We start from the raw sequence: 22,087 nt of genomic DNA, 5'->3' as shown, positions 1-22,087 counted from the left end.
GGTGAGAAACTCACTGAGAGCAGCCCTGCCAAGAAGGACCTGGGGGTCCTGGTGGAAGAAAAGTGGAATGTGAGCCAGTAGTGTGTGCTGGCAGCTGGGAGGCCAGCAGCATCCTGGGCTCCATCAACAGAGGGGTGATGGCAGGGTGAGGGAGGGGATTCTTCCCTTCTACTCTGCCCTCCTGAGCCCCCCTCTGTAGTACTGTGTCCAGGACAAGGGGGAATGGCTTTAATCTAACAGGAGATGTAGGTTAGATGATAGAAAGAAATCCTTCCCTCAGAGGGCAGTGAGGTGCTGCCCAGAGCTGTGGGTGCCATCCCTGGAGGTGCTCCAGGACATGGACGGGCACTGGGCAGCCTGAGCTGTAGGGCACCCAGTCCATGGCAGGGTCTGGGCATGGATGGGCTGTAAGGTCCATTCCAACCCAACCACGCTGTGATTGTATGCTGCACTGCTCCACTTTGGGCTGCAGAGGGCTGTACCGTACCATACAGGGCTGCAGTGTGATGTACAGGGCCATGCAAGGCCATACAGGACTGTACTAACCCATACTGGGATCCCCACAAGGCTGACGTCTCCAACAGGCACAGAAACCCCCAACGTTCCCATCAGAAAGCATCACAGAATTAAAAAAAAAAAAAAGAGAGAAAAAACACCTCCAATGGTGCAATCACCCTTTTTTCCAACTTTTTTTTTTTTTTTTCTTTTTGCTCTAAATCTATTGGTTTTGCCCCAACGAGGCGGCCTTGCGGCTTTATTTGCAAATAACTCTTCTTTGGTAAACCGAGAAAAAAAGAAGTAAAACTCAACAACTCGAGAGCAAAAAAAACCACAAAGCGCTCCCACCTCCGAATAACGCCCAGAAATCATAAACCAACCAAAAGCCAGCCAGGTGGATGGGATTAGAAAGAAAAAAAAAAAAAAAATCACACCCAAAGCGGGGATTTTAATGGGAAAACCGCGCCATGGGGCCGGGGATGGGGGAAGCCTACAGGGGGGGTTCGCTGCACAGCACCACCTCCAGCTCCTTGCGGTACAGCTTGCCGCCGTCCGACAGGTTCATGATGCTCCGGCGGTAGTTGGTGAGCTGCTGGATGCTCATCTCCTGCGGGGAGGTTTGGGGTGGCGGATGGGTCTCAGGGTGCCCTGGACCCCGTGGGTTTGGTGCCGCCCCGTTCATCCCTGCTTACTTTCTTGTTCTTCTCGTAGAGGTCTTTCAGCAAGGCGTCCAGCTCGTGCTCGTCGATGAAGCCGCTGCCGTCCTGGTGGGGTGAGTGGGAATGGGATGTGAGCCTGGAACCCACCCAACAGCTCCCAAACCCATGGGGGGAACAGCAGGTGTCCCAAGGAGATGACAGCGTTCGCCCTGACCTTCCCCCACAGAGATCCCAACCTTCGCCTCAACCTTCCCAATGGAGATCCCAAATCTTTCACCAGAACTTTCCCCAAACCTTCTCAACCCCATGGAGTGAGCACGGATCTCCCCAGGGAGACCCCATCCCAAACCCTCTCAGTCCCATAGAAGAAACAAGAGATCTCACCAAGGAGACCCCAGCCTTCACCAGAACCTCCCTGGAACCCATTCAGTCCCATAGAGGGAGCAGACATCTCCCCACAGAGACGCTAACCTTCACCCCAGCCTTCCCCAAACCCTCCCAGCCCCATGGATGGAAGAGATCTCCTTATGGAGACGCCACCCCAAACTCTCTCAACCCCAAGGAGGGAGCAGAGATGTGCCCAGTGAGAACCCAGCCTTCACTCAGACCTCCTCAGAATCCCCCCAGCCTCAACCCAGTGACACAGGGCTGTCCCAAGCCGCTCTGTCCCCAGGTCCCTATTCATATTGGGGTTCCCCATGTCCTCTTCTCCCATCAGCCCCATACCTTATCATAAAAAGCAAAAATCGCGTTGAACTCCTCCGAGGACAGCTTCATCCCCTGGGCAGCGAGAGATGGGGATGTGAAGAGGCACATTGCAAGCAGGGGTAGGAATGATAATTATAATAATATTTTTTTACCTGAAACTTAAGAAGGAAATTTTCTTGCACAGGCAGCAGTCTGAAAAGCAAGGGATGGATGGGAGCAGTGAGCCGGGCTTCCCAAGAAACATCACATTGGCCAATGTGTGACCAATGCTCCCAGTCCACCCATGTAACTGTGGCAAGGAGGGAACCTGATTTGGCCAAAATCACTCTTTTTTCCCCCATTCTTTTCTCTTCCAGGGTCAGTTTGAGCCTCAGGGCAAAGGGTGGGAACCTGAAGGAATAGGAACCCAGTGGGGTCTAGGCAGAACGGATGGGCACCTGGAGGCAACCTTTTTAGAATACAGATTTTTGGCTTTTTTCCTTAAAAAAACAACCGGTTAGTGAGGCCAGACGGGTAGCAACCTGACCCAAAACACCTCCTGTGGGTGTCTTTGGGGTTTCCTCTTCCTCCCCACCGCTCGTGGCCTTACCGGGACATCTCGGAGAGGCCCAGTTTCCCGTCCCCGTTCATGTCAAACATCCGCAGCTGTTGGGACAAAAGTGGGACCGGGTCACCCCTCACCCCATCCCACCCTCCTGCTGCAAGCATGGGACCATGGAAGTCTAAAAGGGCACGTGGGGCCAAGCCCAGTGTCCCCACTGGCTGCCACATACGATGGTCTGCGTGTACTCCTGCAGCTTGGCCTCATCGTATGGCCGGTTCGCCTTCTTCAGCAGGTCCGACAAGAAGCCCTACGAGGACAGTGCCACACCGTCCCACCGCTGTCACCTTGGGTGACAACGGGGATGACCCCATGCAGGCAGCCCACCTTCAGCTCGTTGGCTTCGATGTAGCCACTGCGATCCGTGTCGTACCTCCTCCATGCCTGCAAAGGGGCCACCATGGACGTCACCATGAGTGGTGCCACATGGATCCCAATCCTGGTGACGATCCCACAGCATCCCAGTGGAATGGGGACATCTCCCACCCATGTCATTATGGGGACATCCCACCCATGTCATCAGTCACCGCTTCACGCCAGCTGCTGTCCATGGTCCCACCACGGTGGGACACCCATGGGCTGGATGCTTTCCAACCCGTATTCAAATGCCACTGTCCTCACCACAACAGACCCTAAATATTTAATTACCCTCCCCAGCTAAACTCTGCTTCCAGATGCTGCCTCCAGCTTGAAGCCTGGAGTTAGCGCCCAAAGAGAGCACGATGGCCATGCATCATCACTTCATGTCCCCAGAACCCAGCTGGCTTTTGGTACCCCGACAGCAGCCCCTGCACATCCCTAAAGCACTCAGCATGGAAGCAGGGTGCTCAGCAGCCCCAAAACCCACTGCCCGCCCTGCTCACCTCCATGAACTCTGAGCTGGAGCCCACATGCTGGCGGAAACACAGCAGGAAGTTCTCCTCCGTGGGCAGGATCTGGGCCAGCTGCAGGGACAGCCAGTTTCAGTGGGGCACTGCACACATCCCAGCTTTACCACTCGTCATGGCCCCGCAGCCCCGTCCTCTTCCCGCATCCCTCACCTCTGCCATCTCGATTTTGCCGTCTGCATTTTTGTCATACTTGTGCATGAATTCCTTCATCTTGTCGCCCAGGCTGTCCCTCTTGGAGTCCTGCCAGCAGCGAGAGGGGTCAGGAACATTTTCCCTATCCCATCCTATCCCAGTCCCCATTTTCATCCCTGTCCTCATCCCATCCCACCTCCACCTCCATCCCCATCCAATCCCCACACCCATGCCCATCCCCAACTCCATCCCATCCCCATTCCCGATGCCGTGCCATCACCATCTCTGACCACATCCTTATCCATATTCCCATCCACGTCTTCATCCTCATCACTACCCAACTCCCATCTCCATTCCATCCGCGTCCCATCTTCGTCTTCATCCCATCTCCATCCCATCCCACCCTATCCCAGTCCCCATCCTATCCCCCATTCCCATCTTCATCTTCATCCCATCTCCATCTTATCCCATCCCCATTCCCGTGTTCCAGGACAGGAGACACAGGACACGTAGCCTGGCTGGAGTGACACCAAATGGCCCAAGTGCCACGGCCACCAGCATCCCAGCATCGCACCAGGAGCTGATGGATGACCTGCACCTCAGTTCCTACCCCCTCCCCCTCTTCCACAAGCCCCACAGCTCCTCTATTGCTTTTAATTAGGGCTTCCTCATTAAGGCTGGATGCCACCAGTGCAGCAGCGTGCACATCGCACCCCAGCAGTGGTCCCCAAATGCGGGGCCACACGGTGACCTTACCACCCCAGTGCCCTTCCTGGCACTTTCCAGCTCCTGGAAGAAGTTTTCCAGCTCTTTGCCTTCAATGTAGCCATTCCCTGGGGAGGAGGAAGAAAGGAAATGAAACCCCCGTGTGTACACAGAGCAGGGATGGGACGGGGGTCCGATGCCACCGGAGCTGCACCGGTGGGACGCTGGGGGTGTGTGCAGAGCCCCGGCCACCTCAGCACACCCCATCCTCATCCCCAACCACCGCCCCAGAGGGTCTTCTTAGAGCCCTACAGCCCCCCACAATCCCTGGGGGGCACAGAGCCCGGGGGGGCTGCATGGTGCTGGGCAGGGCTGTGTTTCGCTCTTTTTGCATCTTTCGTTTTTTTGCATCTTTTAGTTTTTGCTCCGGTTCTTTTTGCATCTTTTGGTTTTTTGCTTTCGTTCTTTTTGCATCTTTTTAGCTTTTTCTTTTGTTTTTTTTTTTTTTTGCATCTTTTTAGTTTTGCCTGATTTTTTTTTTTTGCTTCTCTTTCCCTTTAAAAAATTTTTTTTCTTTGCTTTTTCTGTTCACCCTCTTTTACCTTTTTTGTTTTTCCTTGCCTTCACCCCCTTTTTTTTTCCTTTTCGCCTCCTTTTTGCCTTTTCTCCTTTTTTTTTTTTCCTCCTTTCCCCTCTCTCTTTTTTCCCTTTCCCCCTTTCCATCCCGCTCTCTCCCGACAAACCACCGCACGGAACACCCCGACCCCGTCCGGGCTCTGCGCTCCGCTCCCATCGGAGCAGCACCGCACTGCCACCTCCATACCATCCACACGGCGAGACTTCGGGACCCGCACCGAGCTCCCGCGACACCCCCGACTCTCCCCATTCCCCATCACTTCGGACTCCCCCTCATCCCGGCTCTCACTGACCGTCGGCGTCGAAGTGCCGCCACACGTCGAGGAACTGCGAGGCGCTGAGCTCCGCCAGGTGCAGGTGCGGGGCTCGCTGCCCCGCCATCTCCCCGCCGCTGCCCGCCGCCCGCCGCCGCCCCCCGCTTTTATACCCGGCCGACCCGCGGCCGCCAGGGGGAGCGCGGCACCGCACCGCTCCGCACCGCACCGCACCGGGCGGGGAGGGACGCGCCGCGTCATTGCCGGCTCCTGTGCCACCTGCCCTGCCCAGTGTCACCCAGCCCTGCCCCCTGCCCTGTGTTAACTACCCTTACCCAGTGCCCCCTGCCCAAGTCGCTTCCCCTTGCCCTGTGTCACCCGCTCGGTGCCGCCTACCCCCGTCCTGATACCCATCCCTGCCCCATCACCTTCCCCCGCCCCGACACCTCCCTTCTCAGAGACATCTGCCCGTGTCATCTATCCTTGTCCTGATGTCTACTTTCGTCCTCTGTCTCCCACCCCCGTCCTGTGTCCCCTACCCTCGTCCCATGTCACGTGCTTCTATTCAGTGTCCTCTATCCCACCCCACATCACTTACCCCTGCCCTCTGCCACCTCTTTCTTCCCAGCACCCTGACCCCTGCCATATACCCCCGTCCTCCCATCGCTTCGCCCCTCTCTTCTGTCACTGCATCCCTCCAGGCATCGTCACCCCCTGCCCACGTCACCTGCCCTGGTCCTGGGCCATCTGCCCCCCCCCCCCAGGAGGAGAATTTCTACCCCCTTCTTCCTCCCCCCCGACCGTGCAGGGACAATTCCCATGGCCCAGCACACAGCATCCCAGGGCTTTGGGCACCGCTGTCCGGCGGGATGTGTTGCCATGGCTACAGGGGTGGAAAAAGATAATTCACATCCAGAGCTCTCAGCTGATGGATGTGATTAATTAATGACGGGAAGAACGCAGGGACGCTCGGCACAGGGCAGGGATGCAGCCCTGGTGTCCATAGCATGCAATGGAGTGTGAGGAGCTGAAGCTTTGAGGAGTGAGTTTGGGGGTGCAGGGTCTGGCCCCATTGCTTTTCCTTTCCTCTCCCTTTAAAGTTTCACCCCTGACAGATGCAATATGATGTGGCCAAGAGCAACACATCCTTGCAGTGAAGACCATGGGAAAAACCAGAAAGCCCTCCGTTCAAAGACAGATTTTGGGTAAAGAGAAATGTCTGACGGAGTTCACTTAACTTGAGGGCAAAGCACAGGTTTGGCACCTGCCCATCCTGAAACAGACCCAGAACCCATTCAGGTCCTGCTGGGTTCCTTGCTAACCCCCAGCACCAGAACAGCAAACACAAAAACCCTATTTCCAGGATTGCAGCAAGCTTTATTTCCCCCCTGGCGTCGTTGTGCCTTTGGAAACCCATCAGCAATAAAGGTGGTTGGGCTGAAAGCACCTCAAAACCAGATGGATCCTCTCATTCATGGTAAATCTCCCCCTCCCTGCAGCATGACTCCCAGGGCTCTCCCCCTCCTCATTTCAGATTGAGTGTTGGGAAAAATTTCTTCTTGGACTGAGCAGTGAGGCACTGGCACACAAGGAGCTGGGGGAGTCACCACCCCCAGGGATGTCCAAGAGCCCTGGGGATGTGGTCTAGAGTGGTCATAAACATGGATTGATGGGCAGGGATTGGAACTAGATGATCTTTAAAGTCCCTTCCAACCTAATCTATCTACAGTTAGACTAGGAAGTACTTCTATAGAACAATTTGGCAAAGGTAGAATTAGTCATCTGGTAGATGTTGGGAACCCATACACACATGGCTTCACCCTAAAAGCTTCCTTACATGAAATCCCACCCTGCAGCCACCCTTGGAGCCCACCACCTGCCCCTCAGGGAGGGCCAATGGTGCTGGAGGAGCCCAGGCCCCCATCTCCCCTAGATGGGCTGTTTGGAAGCCTCCCTGCACACTGCAGCCCAGCCTGATGCTGCTTAATTAATGAGGCCACCCGAAATCCCAGCCTTAGCTACGGCCAACTGCACAGCTGCCTTCTGCGTGCACTCAAGAGGCTTTGTATTTACCAAGTGTTAATTAGATGAACATGAAGCACCATTTTCCAGGCAGGGGGATATTAGCCAACCTCCCTCTGCCCTGTAACAAAACAAGCACAGATTAGGATGGGTCTGAGAAGGGAGAGGGGAAAGTTGGCTGCTCAGAGAGCTGGTGCTGCCCCATCCCTGCAGACAGCCAAGGAGCTGTGAGCACTGATGGAGCTGTGGGTGTCCCTGCTCAGTGCAGGAAGTGCGAGCAGATGGCCTTTAGGGTCCTTTCCATCTCAAACCGTCCTATAATTCTGGTGGTGCCAACATCTGCATCACTCCCAACACAGCATCATCCCTTGGTACCAACACAAAGGCTCCAAATACCCGCCCAGACAAACTCACTGAGCCACAGCATCCTTCTGTGCCCCAAGCCAAAGGGATGTCACAGTGGGCTGAAGCCTGCACAGAGCGCTGGCGTGCAATTGATCCACTAAATTTAGGAAGGCAGATTGGAAGCTCTCCATAATGAGCTGGGCTGCTGGGTTCAGCCTGTGTCATTGGTGAGCAGGCGGCTCTGACAGCGGTGGGCTCGATGCAGAGCTCCAAGATAAATGAATGTAAAAAGTCATCTCGTAATTACAGCCCCTGCTTCACTCTCAGCCACGGTCCGACCTTTGGGGAATAATGAATAATGCATTGATATGGGGAACAGTCACCTTTCCCTCATAGCCCATCAGCATGCTGACAATGAGAGCATGGTGGCCCCTGATGTGTCCTAGGTTCAATTTCTTCATGGAAAGCTTAATCTTTTCACAGGCCAGCAGAGGACTTTCCTAGGCCAACAAGGGAGCTGGCTACCAAAAAGGGGATCATTGTGGCAAGATTCAAAGCAAACCTCAGCATCCAGCTAGCTAAAGCAGAGAGACCAAAGCTCAGCCACCTCCTCCCAGTTGGGACATCAGAGTGGGACCATCCCAACCAGAAAGAGAAACCAACAATCTGTTCCAAACTGGAAAACCAGAATGGGACCGGCTCACCAAGGGCTCTCCCTTGGCACATCCTAGCATCCATGCGCTGTGGTTCGGATGCTAAATGGTTGAGGTCAGGGGGAATTTGGGCCGAGCTTGCCGATCAGGTGCACAACCAACTTCTGCAGGGCTTTGGCCTGGCCCGCTGAGACACGCAGAACATCTTCGTGGCTGGCTTTCTCCTGGCTGCCATAGCTCATCACTGCCGTGTTGGTGATGAGGGACAGCCCGAGGACACACAGACCACAGTGCCGGGCCACGATCACCTCTGGCACGGTGCTCATGCCTGGGGAGGAGAGGAGCAGGACGAGTGGAGTTGGTTTGGATTCACAGCAAAACAGCTCTCTGAAAAGAGGTCGTGCCAGGGGAGGTTTGGGTTGCGTATGAAGAGCAGTGAGGCACTGACAGCTGCCCCAGAGGACGGAGGGAATCATCGTGTCGGGAGGTGTCCCACAGCCATGGGGATGTGGCACTGAGGGACGTGGTAGAGTAGGTTGGGGTTGGACTTGGGGATCTGAGAGGTTGAACAGCCAGAACTCTTGTGGAGGTCTGCTTTGTAGGGAAAGGCACAGCAAGAGTTCCAGAATTAGGAGTTAAAGAGCATGGAAAAGCACAATTATTTTTGATTGGGTCCCACTGAAGTGGAGCCACCTGAGCGTGGGATACGTATGATTTGGAAAACAAGCAGAATATTGTGCTTGGCTCCTCGTTCTAGACACCGTAAGCACACAGGCTCGCTCTGCAGATCCATCCTAGAAGACCAAAAAGGTCAGCCTTGTGCAGGACGAGTTGTTTAACCCATTGCTAAGCACCCAGTTGACCACACAAGCCTGGTCCACGCAGCTCACCCACAGCATCCGCTCCCAGGGCCTGCAGCAGGCGGCACTCGGCGATGGTCTCGTAGCAGGGACCTGCCATCATGCAGTACACCCCATCTCGGGTGAAGCCCAGGAAGCCCAGCTCCTGCGCACTCTCCATCGCCAGGCTGAGCAGATCTTGGTCATAGGCATCAGACATGCAGGGGAACCTCACGCCGAACCTGCAAGGCACAGAAAGGCACAGCCATGCTGATACTGCGGCTGCTGCCTCCATCAGAGCCCCGCGACGCTCAGCCCCTGGAGAAAGGGGGAATGGTGGGGATGCCAGGCTCATCAGCACAAGCTTCTGCCCTCGTGGCATGTCTGCTAGATTGAATCCCTCGAAACCACCCGCGTGCAGAAATAACACCTGTCTGAAGGTTTAGCTTCTGTATTTGGTGTTATTGGATGTGTTGTGCTTCAAGGCTGGGTCTCTTGCTTGCTTTGGATCTCAAGACACCAACCCAGTCCTGCTCCTGACTGAGCAAATCCTTCTACTGTTTCAAGGACAGCAGAAGGAGACTGCCCAGATCAGTTCAGCACGCTGGGCCAGGTCCCTCATTCAGGCTATTAAAGCTTCTGGAAGGCTTTCATGTTCCTCCTATTGAATTGTTCAGAGCAGTAGCGGCTTGCTTTACGTTCATAAGCACTAAAATATTACAAACAACTTTCCAGTCTAGTCTGAGGGAACAAGTATTCATCAGCATGAAAATCACTTCTTTCCTGAAGGATGCCCAGCAATGCGTTCAGGCCAATCTCTAATTTATTAAATCAAATCTGCAGATTCTTGCCTATACTCCTTTTCCACATCACTTCATTGCCTCCAGATTTTCCTAGCTATGCTTTGATAAATCCTTCCTGGTGGCTGAGTGGGACTGGCTTTTAGAAAGAGTTTGCTCAGCTGAAGCTCGTATGAATCAGCTTGCAAAGCCTTGTCGGACCTTTTGCCCATTTTGGTGCCTTCGTCAGCACTGCAGAACTTCCCAGGCACTGCAGTCTGCACTGAGAAGCTGCTTCTGGGAGGCAGTGAGGCAGCCACACTGCCTTTGAACTCTGCCCAGATGAAGTTGCTGTTTGGCTGGTGTTTGTCCTCCTGTTCCTGAGTGATTTTGCAGGTCCAGAGAGCTTCAAGCACTCCTCTGTGTGGCTTCTTTGTTTTTAGTTATCCTTTCCTCCCACCCATGCCAATATCTATGAAGATTTGAAAGGAACTGTCAACTAGAAACCAGGCACACCTTCATGCTCTCTGCCAGAACATTCTTTTTGGATGGATACCAAGTGCCTGCCCTGCAAACATGTCCCTTTCAATACGGTGAAGGTCCCAAGCCAACAATACATTCAACTCCCTTGTTAACTAAAATTATCAGTGAGTTATCACCACCTCCATTCCATCCTCTGGCTATAGACATCTGCCTGTCATCCAGCTCCCCTCCTGCCTGCTTGTTTAGGAGATCCTTCTGTTGCTGTTATCTCCTTTTCATCAAAGTCCACCCTCTTTCTTCTTTGCCCTGGATCTCCACTTCTCATTTTTCACTTCACTGACATCTCATGCTCCCTTCTGTGCTCAGCCCAAGTCTTCCGGCCTGGGACCATTCCTAGAGTCACAGAATCATTAAGATTGGAAAAGACCTCTCAGATCCCCAAGTCCAACCCCACTCCCACCATGCCCACATCCCTCAGTGCCACATCTCCAAAGTTCTTGACCACCTCCAGGGATGGTAACTCCCCCATCCCTATCTTCTTGGGTAGCTGTGCCAGTGTCTCCCTGCTCTTTCTGAGAAGAAATTGTTCCCAATATCCAACCTGAAACCAACCTGAAATCCAACCCCTTACACTCTTTTCAACCCTACTTGGCAGCCAAATAGGGGATCTGGCACACCCCCTCTTATGCTATGACCTTGCCAGTGCTGGTAGCCTTCCACTATACAATGCCTCGGGAAGGATCTAGGATATAGATTATTGGGATGAGAGATAATGGCTTTATGTTGTGCCAAAAGAGGTTCCCAGTTTGATGAGCAGGTTGCTTCCCTCGGGGAAGCTGAGTACAGCCTCCACCTCTCAGTACTCGGGGTTGAGGAGCCATCTAGGGACTAGGAAAGATGTAATCAGTTATAGGACAGCTTGGACATCAACGTGAAGGAGATGAATGAGGACAGGAGCTGTGCTGGAGCCTGGAAACAACCCATCATGGAGAGGGAGGAGAGGTGCTGGCACTGAGAAGTATTGGTGCCCCATTCCTGGAGGTGCTCAATGCCAGGCTGGATGGAGCCCTGGGCAGCCTGATTTAGTGCCTTTAAATGGTTGGCAACCCTGCCCATGGCAGGGGATGGGATCTGGATGGATGATAGTTGAGGTGCCATCCAGCCCAAGCCATTCTATGACTCTACAGAGCTGTTTTAAGGCAGTAATAGTGAACCTACAGCAAACAACCTTTTTTTTTTTTTTTGCTTTGCCCACTGTAGGAAGGGGAAGCTGCCTTACCTCTCATCATTTGGTCCACGCAGAGGGTTCTGCCCTCCCATGCCAAACATGCTGATGTGATCTCTAATGAGCATGATGTCCCCCACCTGAAAGTTGGGGTTCAGCCCCCCGGCAGCATTGGTGACAATCAAGATCTCCACCCCCAGGAGAAAGAAGACCCTGATGGGAAAGGTGACCTGCAGGAACCAAAGAGACACATCCTGTGAGTGCCACAAGTCTCAGCTTGGGTGTTTGGTGTTCCAGCCACGTGGCCTTGGCATAGGTGGGAAGTAAATTGAGAAGATGCAAGAGTAGAAAGCAAGATGAGATAGATGAGATCACAGTGGACCAGCAGCGCAAACAAAGCTGAAGGAGGCATTACATAGCTGGTCAATTGTCCCTGTTCAACTAAATATAACGGCAGCAGAAGAAGACATGTTGACTGTGACCAAGAGCATTGGGAGCGCATGAAGGATGGGGAGACAGTGCAGAGGGTTTGGAGCAGCCTGCAGTGGCCTTCCTGGGGAGAAGGGGAGATTGTAGGCAGCTCATGCTATGCAGAGGGGGGCCTTTGGGAGCCTGCAAGCAGACAAGTCCACCTTTTTTCCCTAATTCTAAATTTCTCCCTAATTTAAATAATTTTAATGTTTTTAAGCATATTAAAAAACTAATTTTGAAAAGATTTCCATTAAAATTCAAGCCCACATTTATTATGGTTGCACTAAGGTTAAGTAAATGCAGCACAAATAGAATATGCAGATAATTTTTTCCTCTCTGTCAAGGTCTTGCAGAGATCAAACCACTGTGCTGATTGGAGGGACTGCTTATGCACACGGACCTGCAGTTTAATTGATACACGAGCTTCTTATAGCAATGATGCATTCTGCAAAAGCATAGAGATTGCTTTCTTAATTTCAGTTCATTCACATTAGTTTGCCTCAGCAACCCTGTCTGAAGTTAAGGAATTGTTGGGGATGGAAAAAAAAACCCAACAAAATCAATGTTGAGGAGTCAGGAAGGAACTAGGATGGTAGAAGGTACTCCTGCAACGTTGAACAATGTAAATACTTGAATTTTCACATACGTGAGCTGGGAGAGTACATCAACTTATTCCGGCCAATGGAAAAAAACCCTAAACTATACAAATGCAAAAGAAGATTAAAATAGATTATTTCTATCACTCATAGTTTTGTGGTTGCAGATTCAAACCATGATTAAAATGACTGAGCTAAACCATGAAAATAATCTGCCTTGTACAGTGTATGATTCTGCCCTAGGAACGTGGCAGAGCTACCCGGCCGACTGCCTTTCCCTCTGAATTCCTCATTTTATCTCATTCTAGAGGGAGGAGAAAGCCATTTGTACGCTCATTGCCAGAGCTATCCTCCCACGGCTGGGTACCGAAGCACACATTAGTTTCATCTCATGGTAAAGACCTCTTTGGTGTGTGAATGATCTGCAGAACTCACCGTGCTGATGGAGTATCCCTCGTAGAAGTGGAAGCGTCCCTGCATGCAGACACACGGCCGCCCGCTCAGCTCCCCAAACACCAGCCTGCCCGCGTGCCCTGACACTGGGGGGGAACAGCAGAATCATCTGGGGCACGTTATTTTAAAGGGGTTTTTCAGCTGGCTATATATCACATCTGAAATGGGAATTTCTGCTCAATGTCAGATGGGCCAAGAACGCAGCGTTCCTCAATGGACCCTGAAGGGTCATGAGATGTTAAAAACAAGCAGCCAAAGATGAATTTGCACTGACAGCCTGCAGGGGAACATCAGCTCAGGATGTTACAATTTCTTGAGTTTCTTTCTTTCTAAGAAGGCTTTTCTTTTGTTTATAGAATCATCTAGGTTGGAAAAGGGCCATCAAGATCACAAACCCAACCATCCACCAACACAATCTGCCGAGCCTCAACACTAAATTGTGTCCCTCGGAGCTACAAACACACCTCAGAGATGGGGAATCTCCGCTCCAATGCTGAGCCACAAGTTCTCCCTAATGTCCTAAGCCTCACCTGGTACAGCTTCAGGGAATTCATGATGAATTCAAACTCACTGAGACACAGAAGCCCTGGAGTGTTGCCAGAGAAGGGAATGGAGCTGTGAGGGGTCTGAGCACAGCGCTGTGGGAGCAGCTGAGGGAATGGGATGGGTCAGTTTGGAGAAGAGGAGCTCAGGGGAGAGCTCATGGCTCTGCAGCCCTGACAGGAGGCTGTGGGGAGGGGAGGTTGGCCTCTGCTCCCAGGTAACAGCGATAGGGTGAGAGGTGGTGGTCTCACGTTGAGATTCAGGTTGGGTATTGGGAACAACTTCTCCACAAAAGAAGTCATGCAGTGGCACAGCTGCCCAGGGATGGGGAAATTCACCATCCCTGGAGGTGTCCCAGAGCTGTAGGGATGTAGTACCGAGGGACGTGGGCAGTGGGCATGGTGGGGGTGGGCTGGGATTGAACCTGGGGATCTGAGAGGCCTTTCCAACTTTATGATTCTACGATGAAATCAAGCACTTCCTTGGCAATAGCACAGTTGTTAGGTTACAGCTACCACATGGATAGCACAATGCATGGTGTAGGCCTAAGCCTCATGATTCACTGACATCAGGGTCGACATCACTGACACCAGGGTCAGTGAATGCAATTTTGCCTCTAAAGGGCCCTGTGCCCAAAGCCAAGAGATGTTGTGGATGTTGGTTGGAGTTACCCACATCTCTGTTGCTGCTGATGGATGGGCTGCTGTGCTAACCTGTGCTCCGTGGGAAGCGAGGGATATCCTCATAGGGAAAGACCATCTTGTGTTCCAGCATATCTGCCAGGTCTCCCAGCCCGGATCCACAGATGATGGCAATCTTTGGGCACCGAGAAGTGCGGGCACGCAACCAGTCTGCTGTTTCCTTGTACACCTCATAGCTATTTCTGCAGGAGGAGAAGAGTTCAGTGAACCTGTAACCCCATCCAAAGAATAAACTTCAAGAGATAACAGTCTTGAAAAGGCACAGAGAAAAAAAGATTTATTAAGACTAAAACGGTAGGAACTTCACTGCTATTACAGAAGATGTTTCTCTATAGCAATCACTTTTAATCTCATTTTACCCCTGGCCACAGGCAAGTTATTTGAATCCTCTCTGCCAGACTTATTTTATAGTGGAAACTGGCTAATGATACCTATATCACCCAGATGTCACAAGACATAACAGTTCATGCTTCTGATGTGCATGAGTCTCTCCCCAGTTAGCGAAGGAATGGAAAAGCACGGTTAGTCTGAAAAACTGCAACCTGTGTGTGTACGTGAAGACATCCAACATGGGTTGGGGAAGTACAAGGGAGAAAGGTGCAGGGGCAAGAAGCATCAACAGAGATGGGGAACCCAGCTTCATAAGTGTGGAGTGCCATCAGCTCCCAGGGCTTCCTTCCAGAACCAGGAACACCTCGCAGACATCTATACCTTGTGGATTCAGTAAGGATGCTAAATGTGGATGCCCTGTTCTTCCTCTCCTCCCCCACGTGGTGGGCAGTGGGTTACACTCACAGTCTAGCCCTGGGCAAGAGGTACAATAACATGTCTATACGAAAATAGAAATTAAACCCATGAATTTAGTTCATCTTCTGTTTTAATTCTGTTTCTGTTATTTTGCCAAAAATAGATCTTATCCAATGCTGGTGTTACTTTGCCTGCTTTGAACCTATCTTTTCAGAAGAGAGACAACCTCAATACTCAGGTCTGACAGTCCAGTATTCTTCAAACACATTAATCACAGTTTTGAAACTCAATCAATAGAAGAAGAATCCCATAATCCTTCTTCCAATAGGACAACAAAGATACTTTCTGAAAGTCAATATCAAGGTTGATTGGAGACTCTCTTCAAACGCAAAGTTGCTGATAGCATTTCCTGATAGCTCTTTGGTTATTGCCACCAATGAGTGGCATGGGTGGCCATACACGTGGAAGGAATCGGAGTGAACCAACATGGCCATGGGCAGCAGGCTGTGCACATGGAAGGCTGCTCTGCCAAGCAAGAAGTAACAAGGATCGGAAACATCCCAATGTGTTACAGATTTGTGACCCCATGGGAAGAAATAACTTCCGCAGTCCTGAATTAAAGTGCAGTCATTTAGCTGAGATGCTTTTCAAAGGAAAAGTCTGGAAACAAGAAAGACTTCGTTTACCATAACATGTTGAATTTTCCAAGTGCACCATAAACTGTTGAAATAAGCAGAAGGTTTGAAAATGATGTTACTGAAGCCTACGCTTGACTGATGGTATTATTATCCCTTGTCCAACAACAGCTGTCCCAGGCAAAAATTAAGAGTACTTTGCATATACCAAAGGAAAAAAAAAATCCCCAAATATTCCTCTGTTGGATAACTGTAACACTTATTTAGCAAAACTGCTGAATAATTGAAAGCCTTATTTAGAGGGAACAAAGAGAACTTAAACACAATACCCAAACGGATGATGTACCTGTGGCAAGCATAAGAAAAATAATGAGGTCACCAGCATCTGCTCTTTCACTCCACCACCAGTCCCTTATCTCTTTGTTTTTGCCTTTTTTTTTTTTTTTTTTTGAAAAATAACATTAAAATTTAGACATTACCCCTGCAGCTCCAGAAATTTGGGGATGGAATGAATCCAATTCACTGACAGCTGAAGATAATGGGATTGACTGAACCGTACAGAGTTTCAGAGGGACTTTTCTTTCCCTTTCCAAGCAGAATGTTAGAACATTTCCTATCCAAATGTGCTGAAGATGCAGAGCACCACGATGCCCAGATTCATTTGCTGTGCCCACTGCAAACTTCTATAGGGTTCCCCCATCAGTGTGACCCAGCAAACGTAGCCTGCACCCTGGACGTGCACGAGGTCTGTGCAAACTCCTTGACAGCCTGAATTAGCACAGAGCACCAAGCCCCCTGTAGCTATTCCTTCTCACACAATGCCTGCCTAATAATAGTGCTCGGTAGCATCGCTTTGGATTAAATCACAGGATCAGCTGAAAGCACAATCCCCTTCATTGTGAGGGCTGTCATCCGCTGGAGGAACGCATCTGCTGCAGAGCACAGGACTGCCATTGATGACATCTTTTGTGGCATGAAAAAAGGTCCTCGTTCTACTTCTGGCTTGGCTGAAAGCAAATCCACATAAAACGCAGACATCTCACAACAAATAGATGGATTATATTTCAGAGAGGGTCACACGTGTGTGCAGTGTACAACCATCTCCTGGCCCACAGCCTCTCCAAGGTCAGCTGCTCGCTGCTGTATTTCAAAATAGCAGCACCTGATGTGGGCAGATGGCCAGACCCCTCTACAGTAATAAGACATTTACTCCTGAGCAGCCTCAGCCTGACATTTATTGAGTACCCAGCAAGGAGAAGAAGAAAACACGGCAATGCATTTCTCCGTTCCCTTCCATCTCTGACGTCGGTGTATTCCCTATTGCAAGCACCTTACCTGTCCTCTTCTGCATAGGCCATCCTCCTCCTGCTCAGCACAAGAAGGGGACAGCTGCTGGAAGTGAAGCCGCAGCTTTTTTGGCCAGCTCAGGAGCAGAACCCAAGAGCAGGTAGGTGCCCACAGAGCTGCCGCCGGCCCCAGCTGGGCTCTGCTGTTCCTAATCCCTGGAGAGCAGGGGCACGTCGGGACAGCAGCTTTTCTGGTCTTACTCCACGACAAGCCAGCTCCAGAGCTCGGTGGAAAGCCGCACACATGCTTTTCTCATGCAGATGGAGCCTATGGAAAGTTCACGTGTGACTTTTCAGCAACCTCCCAGAGCAGCTGACAGCAAAGCTGCATCAACGTGCACGCGATTGCGTCAACCTGCAGAGTCTGCAGGTCAACCCGTGCCACCCAGCACTGCAACGAGATGCTTCCAATACTCACGTTATCTTCCCATTCGTTCGTGCTTGTCCTGCTATTTCCCTGCAGTTCTCCATTCATTTAATTGCTACACTCACCTCAAAAGGAAATATAACCTCGAGTCACAGAATCACAGAGATGTAGGGGTTGGAAGGGATCTCTATGGATCATCCAGTCCAACCCCCATTCTAAATCTGAATGATTACATTAAGGGAGACATGGGAAATAAAACGGAGCCCCACCATACACCTTTGTAATTTCCAAAGACGTGCCCAAGACAACGAAGAGCCAAAAAAATACAAGACGTTGGTGATGAATAGAGATGGTACATACAGAAAGGCCACGTGGGACTAAGGTTTATAAATATTCCAAGTAAGGAGAAAGCCTTGATCAGAGCTTGTAAACTCCAAGGCAAATTGGCCTGACATGAAAAAAAAAAAAAAAAGTGGAAAATTGAGCTAAACAAGTTTCAGATCTCATAGTACTTTGTAGCACTTCCATCCACCTTCGCTTGTTGGCCTCAAAGACCACACATCAAATGCATCGCTTTCCCAGTAAAGATCCTGATAAAGATGGCTTTTCCCCACACAAAACCCAGCAGGCTGAGAGCAGAGATGGCTTTAGCAGCATTACACCAAAGAGGCCCCGAACCGCTCACCATGCAGAATGGTGAGCTCACGTGCCCTGGTCACTGCCACCTGCCTGAAGTTCCGGGGCCACCTTTCTCTGCCCTTTGTGCCCTCTCCAGCCCACGCTCCTCTCACTGGCACTCAGCACATCCCTGAAGGCCATTATCTCTTCCTACTAAACTAATAAGTAGAGCAAAGCTGGGCCCTTAGCATTCATTTTCCATACAGTTCTTCAGTATCAGAGTTCCGATGCCCCCCAGATATGTTCCCTTGTTTAGCCTTAATCTGATTACATTCATTAATCTGATCTTTTTGCAAAGCAGACAAGAGATCAGACAGCCCAAGAGCTCTTCCCAATTTGTTCTTGTCTAGGACAACCTCCTTCCTAGTTCAGATTTACATGGAAAACAGGATTACCAGACGGGACCATTTTATCTGTCTTTCTGCAGCACCTGTTATTTAACAAAAATTACTGAGGTTTACGTTGCAATGGTGCACAGACTGGACAACTACAAGATAAAAGCTCGCCCTACCAGAAAGAATTAATTTCAGCAGTGAGGGCATTAATTCTAGTAACACTCCAGAGAGGAAAAAAACTAATTAAACTTCTGCTCCTATACAAACACGCCAAAGAAGATTCATCTAAAGTTAGTGAATAGCTTGCATAATTCTTAAGAAAGAGTATTTAAAGTCTTGCCTTCTGAATCTCAGCCCTCTGTCACTCTATGTGTGTGTCTACAGAAAATTATATCTACAATCCAGATCTGATTGACTTGGGTGCCATTCAAGCCTCGTTTCTGCAGGCAGAGCTTCCACAGCTCTGGGATGCAGATACAATCACCTGAAATAACTTCCTAACAACGCTGTGCATTCCTGCAGCAAATTTCTATCTAAAGAAGTGTTGTGAAGTGTTTTTGCAAGTGTTTCATCAAAACATTTAATTAATGCTTTAGGGTACGTCTCCCACTTCCCCGCACTATCACAGCATCGCATTATCACACAGTCTTCTCACGTGTGCTGCACATCGTGCTTCTGGGAATGGCTGCACAGCCTGCAAGCTCAGCTCAAGATTTAGTAAGTGTACTCCAAGAACTAACCAGGATTTCCACAGTAATTTGCCAACTCATTGCTTAGGAGACTCATTTGTTTGTATGCTTGGCTATCCCAGACAGCCAGAAGGAAGGTAAACACAAGCAAATTATTTATCAGGAAAGTTATTCCCCTCGAGGAGGCTTTAATATCTTGGAAGATCCAAAACAGTGCATGTGCTCCTATTATATACCTACAGGAAGGAGACTACAGAGACTGATAACAGGAAAAGGGGTGGCCAAGGGAACAGGATACCAGGAACTAACAGAGCTCGTCACAGTTAGCTGAGCAAAATGCAAACTGAGCAATGCCCTGATGGCAGTCTGAGAATGTTACCATGGAGGCAGGCGAGAGAAACTTCAGACAGGCACCAGAGCACAGGGAGACACGTGTGCAATTGAGCTAGGCGCTAAGGGGAAAAAAAAAAGCTTCTAGCTACCCAAAGCATGAGGCTCCAAGCAGCCCCACTGCAGGGGCAGTGGGGGTAGAGACAGAATTGTTAAGGTAGGAAAGGCCACTAAAATCATCTAGTCTAACTGTCAACACATCCCACTGGGCACACTAAGCCACGTCCCTCAGGTAGAATCACGTAAAGGGTTGCACAAGGAGCAATGCAGGCACACCGTTCATAAACGATGCTAGCTCTAAAAAGTCACCTCTTCTTCTTTTTGGAATTTAATAAAATTTAGAGCATATCCAAATCTGTGAATAAAGTTCTTATCCCGGCATCACAGTCAGCTGTTGGCTCTGGGCATGCTTCTCCATGTTAAGAAAATGACTTCTCCATGGCTAAAACAAGGACACTTTTTACTTACATCGTAACAGCAGTCTGACCACAACTCCTTTGGCAAAGGAAGCAAAATGCAAACCTGCCTGACTTCAGACTGCAAATCAGAAGACGAGCCTTTACAGACCCATCAAAGTCATAAGAAAGCACTGTGTTAAGGACAACCAGCTTTCTCAGCTAGCATGCACATGGTTCCAGGCAGATCAGCACCATGAGCCTTATGTCCCATCTGTGTGGCTGCTTCCACTCAGCAGTGACTTTGGTATCACCCAGCAGAGCTGTCGTGGCTAACACCAGTGTGAAAGTCACAGCTGAGCACATTCAAATCCCCCATTGTGGCTGCACTTCTGCAAAAGAGATAAAGGCCATTATTTACCAGCCTCCAAGAAAGCCACGCTGCCTCCCCAAATGGTGAGCACCTTGCATCCTCACATACGAAGTGACAGCAAAACACCCTGATCTATAAATACACATTCTGGGGCCTGACCTGGTAGCTCTACAGATACGGGGCTGAACCAGAATGAAAGTCCTGCATTCCCATGTGGAGTTTCCCACAAAAGACAACTTTGAGTAGTAAAAGAGAAGTACCTACTTGAATTTCTGCCTTAACTTAAAGGAATATAATAGTATAATATGAAAAAAATTAAGACTAAGTTCACAGTAAAGCTGAGTTTACAGCGAGTTGTATTCCTCACAACAGAACTAACAGTTCAGTTACAGATTCAGAAAAAAGCAACATATTTGTCTTATTCGTGCTGTTCACCTGTACTGCTTTTAGCTAGGATCCTGATAACACTGTATGCTTGGTCCCTTTCCTGTATTTTTAGGAAATTCCCCTCAGTGCAAGAGATTGTGGTACAGACATGTTACAAGTGCCAATAGCCCAGCAGGGCAGAAGAGGGGGAAGTTCCCCTTCCACACCATTTCCCTTCATGCACAGAATTGTACTCATTCTCTTTCAAAATACTTGCAAGTCAATACTGTGTGGGGAAAAAGAAATAAATTAAACATCTGAAGTAATGTCAACTCAAAGAAAAAAAATAATGATGTAAGTAACTTACTATACACTAAACCACTACAACTCTAGCATAAAGGAATAGCAAAAGGAATATCAGAATATTACAGCATTACCACACTCAGATGAGAAAAAAAAGAAAAAAAAAAAGTAAAAACGTATCCAGTCTGTAGATCTTAATTAGAAATATAAGGAAGAAAGAAAAAAAAAAAAAAAAACAAAGCACTTGAAACTATAGCATGCCTGCCATGGTCTCAATAGCACTAAGCTCTCACAAACTAAGGGAAGCAGAAAATTTAAGCAATGTTGTTAGTAAGAGCATTCTCTACACAGCAAAACTTAAACAACTACAACAGGCCCTAAAGACCCAACAGTACCCCCTCCCCTACCACTGTTCTGCTTTAACCTGCTTCTGTTTTCCCCTTTTTAAGTACCCAGATATGCTGGAGAGTGATTTTCAGCCAGTCACAGGGAGAAGAGGCACAGCATCTGTGCACATAAACCTTCCATCCACAGCTGATGCTCCTTGTTACATAAATACCCTTCTCAAAAAGGTAGAAAATAGCATATTGTTGTTACGTGGCATTTACCATGTTGGTTTTATCTTTATGTATTAACTCCATCTTAAGAATGAATTCCTTTGTTTCCAGGAACTTAAGAGAGTGAAAAATTAACCTATGCATTTGTGTGTATGAGTTGTGTGTATATTTTTAATGTATACACTTATTGCTCTATTTTTCAGCAGTGTTCCTTCACTTCAGAAACCAACTAGCTCTAAAGGAAGGAGGGAGGTTACATATTTCATTGTGACTTTAACTTGTCATTTCTCTGATTGCAGTGCTTTTAGTATATCATTTCTCTTTTAGTATATCATTAACCCACATTACAGCTATATCCCTAACAAAAATGTGTTATTTATTGATTGGTTAGTTACTTTGCTCCTAGGAAAACTTTCTGTGGTTATACAAGCTTTAGAATCCCTTGTACTCATAGCACTGTCTTTCTGTGCTAAAGCACATTCTGGATTAGCGGTGGATCCCACTTTATCAATGAGAAACACATGAAAGCAGAGCAAACTTAACAGCAAAGTGAATTTTTGCTAATTCATGCTTGTTTGACCCCAAAACAAGTAGTAAGTGCTGCACTCCCTAACCTGTGCGTAGCAAAGCCCCCCACTATTTAAAACACTGGGAGCAGCACTCAGCACCCAAGTTGCATAACTTTGATAAATGCTTATCACTTCCTCCTATAA

The 22,087-nt window shown here is 49.4% G+C and overlaps 2 protein-coding genes across 2 annotated transcripts; both read right to left on the bottom strand.

The window, feature by feature from the left end:
- Positions 1 to 893: 893 nt before the first annotated feature.
- Positions 894 to 5,289, bottom strand: CALB2 (calbindin 2). Its single transcript, XM_085234790.1, has 11 exons — positions 5,123 to 5,289; positions 4,245 to 4,321; positions 3,507 to 3,596; positions 3,330 to 3,410; positions 2,794 to 2,850; positions 2,639 to 2,716; positions 2,455 to 2,510; positions 2,018 to 2,057; positions 1,884 to 1,937; positions 1,191 to 1,262; positions 894 to 1,105 (listed from the first exon to the last, which is right to left on the bottom strand). Exons 1-11 carry the CDS (start codon positions 5,208 to 5,210, stop codon positions 989 to 991), a joined length of 810 nt encoding a protein of 269 aa, XP_085090916.1. The 5' UTR covers positions 5,211 to 5,289; the 3' UTR covers positions 894 to 988.
- A 2,070-nt stretch (positions 5,290 to 7,359) lies between these two features.
- PNP (purine nucleoside phosphorylase) lies at positions 7,360 to 16,933 on the bottom strand. The gene is made up of 6 exons (XM_085235000.1): positions 16,911 to 16,933; positions 14,206 to 14,375; positions 12,932 to 13,035; positions 11,484 to 11,659; positions 8,994 to 9,184; positions 7,360 to 8,431 (listed from the first exon to the last, which is right to left on the bottom strand). Exons 1-6 carry the CDS (start codon positions 16,931 to 16,933, stop codon positions 8,220 to 8,222), a joined length of 876 nt encoding a protein of 291 aa, XP_085091126.1. The 3' UTR covers positions 7,360 to 8,219.
- Positions 16,934 to 22,087: the final 5,154 nt, after the last annotated feature.

This window comes from Meleagris gallopavo, chromosome 13 (genome assembly GCF_905368555.1).
Source record: "Meleagris gallopavo chromosome 13, MGAL_WU_HG_1.1, whole genome shotgun sequence".
Classification (NCBI taxonomy): domain Eukaryota; kingdom Metazoa; phylum Chordata; class Aves; order Galliformes; family Phasianidae; genus Meleagris; species Meleagris gallopavo.
Note: the sequence above shows the minus strand (reverse complement) of the source record. Positions and strands in the feature narration are given on the sequence as shown.

Coding starts and splice junctions, on each gene's coding strand:
- CALB2 (XM_085234790.1), bottom strand. CDS start 5,210: ATGGCGGGGCAGCGAGCCCCGCACCTGCACCTGGCGGAGCTCAGCGCC. Junction 4,322..5,122: donor GCGGCACTTCGACGCCGACG/GTCAGTGAGAGC, acceptor CCTCCTCCCCAG/GGAATGGCTACATTGAAGGC. Junction 1,938..2,017: donor ATTTCCTTCTTAAGTTTCAG/GTAAAAAAATAT, acceptor CTCGCTGCCCAG/GGGATGAAGCTGTCCTCGGA.
- PNP (XM_085235000.1), bottom strand. CDS start 16,933: ATGGCCTATGCAGAAGAGGACAG. Junction 14,376..16,910: donor GCCTATGCAGAAGAGGACAG/GTAAGGTGCTTG, acceptor CTCCTCCTGCAG/AAATAGCTATGAGGTGTACA. Junction 8,432..8,993: donor CCTGGGAGCGGATGCTGTGG/GTGAGCTGCGTG, acceptor TCTCCTCCCCAG/GCATGAGCACCGTGCCAGAG.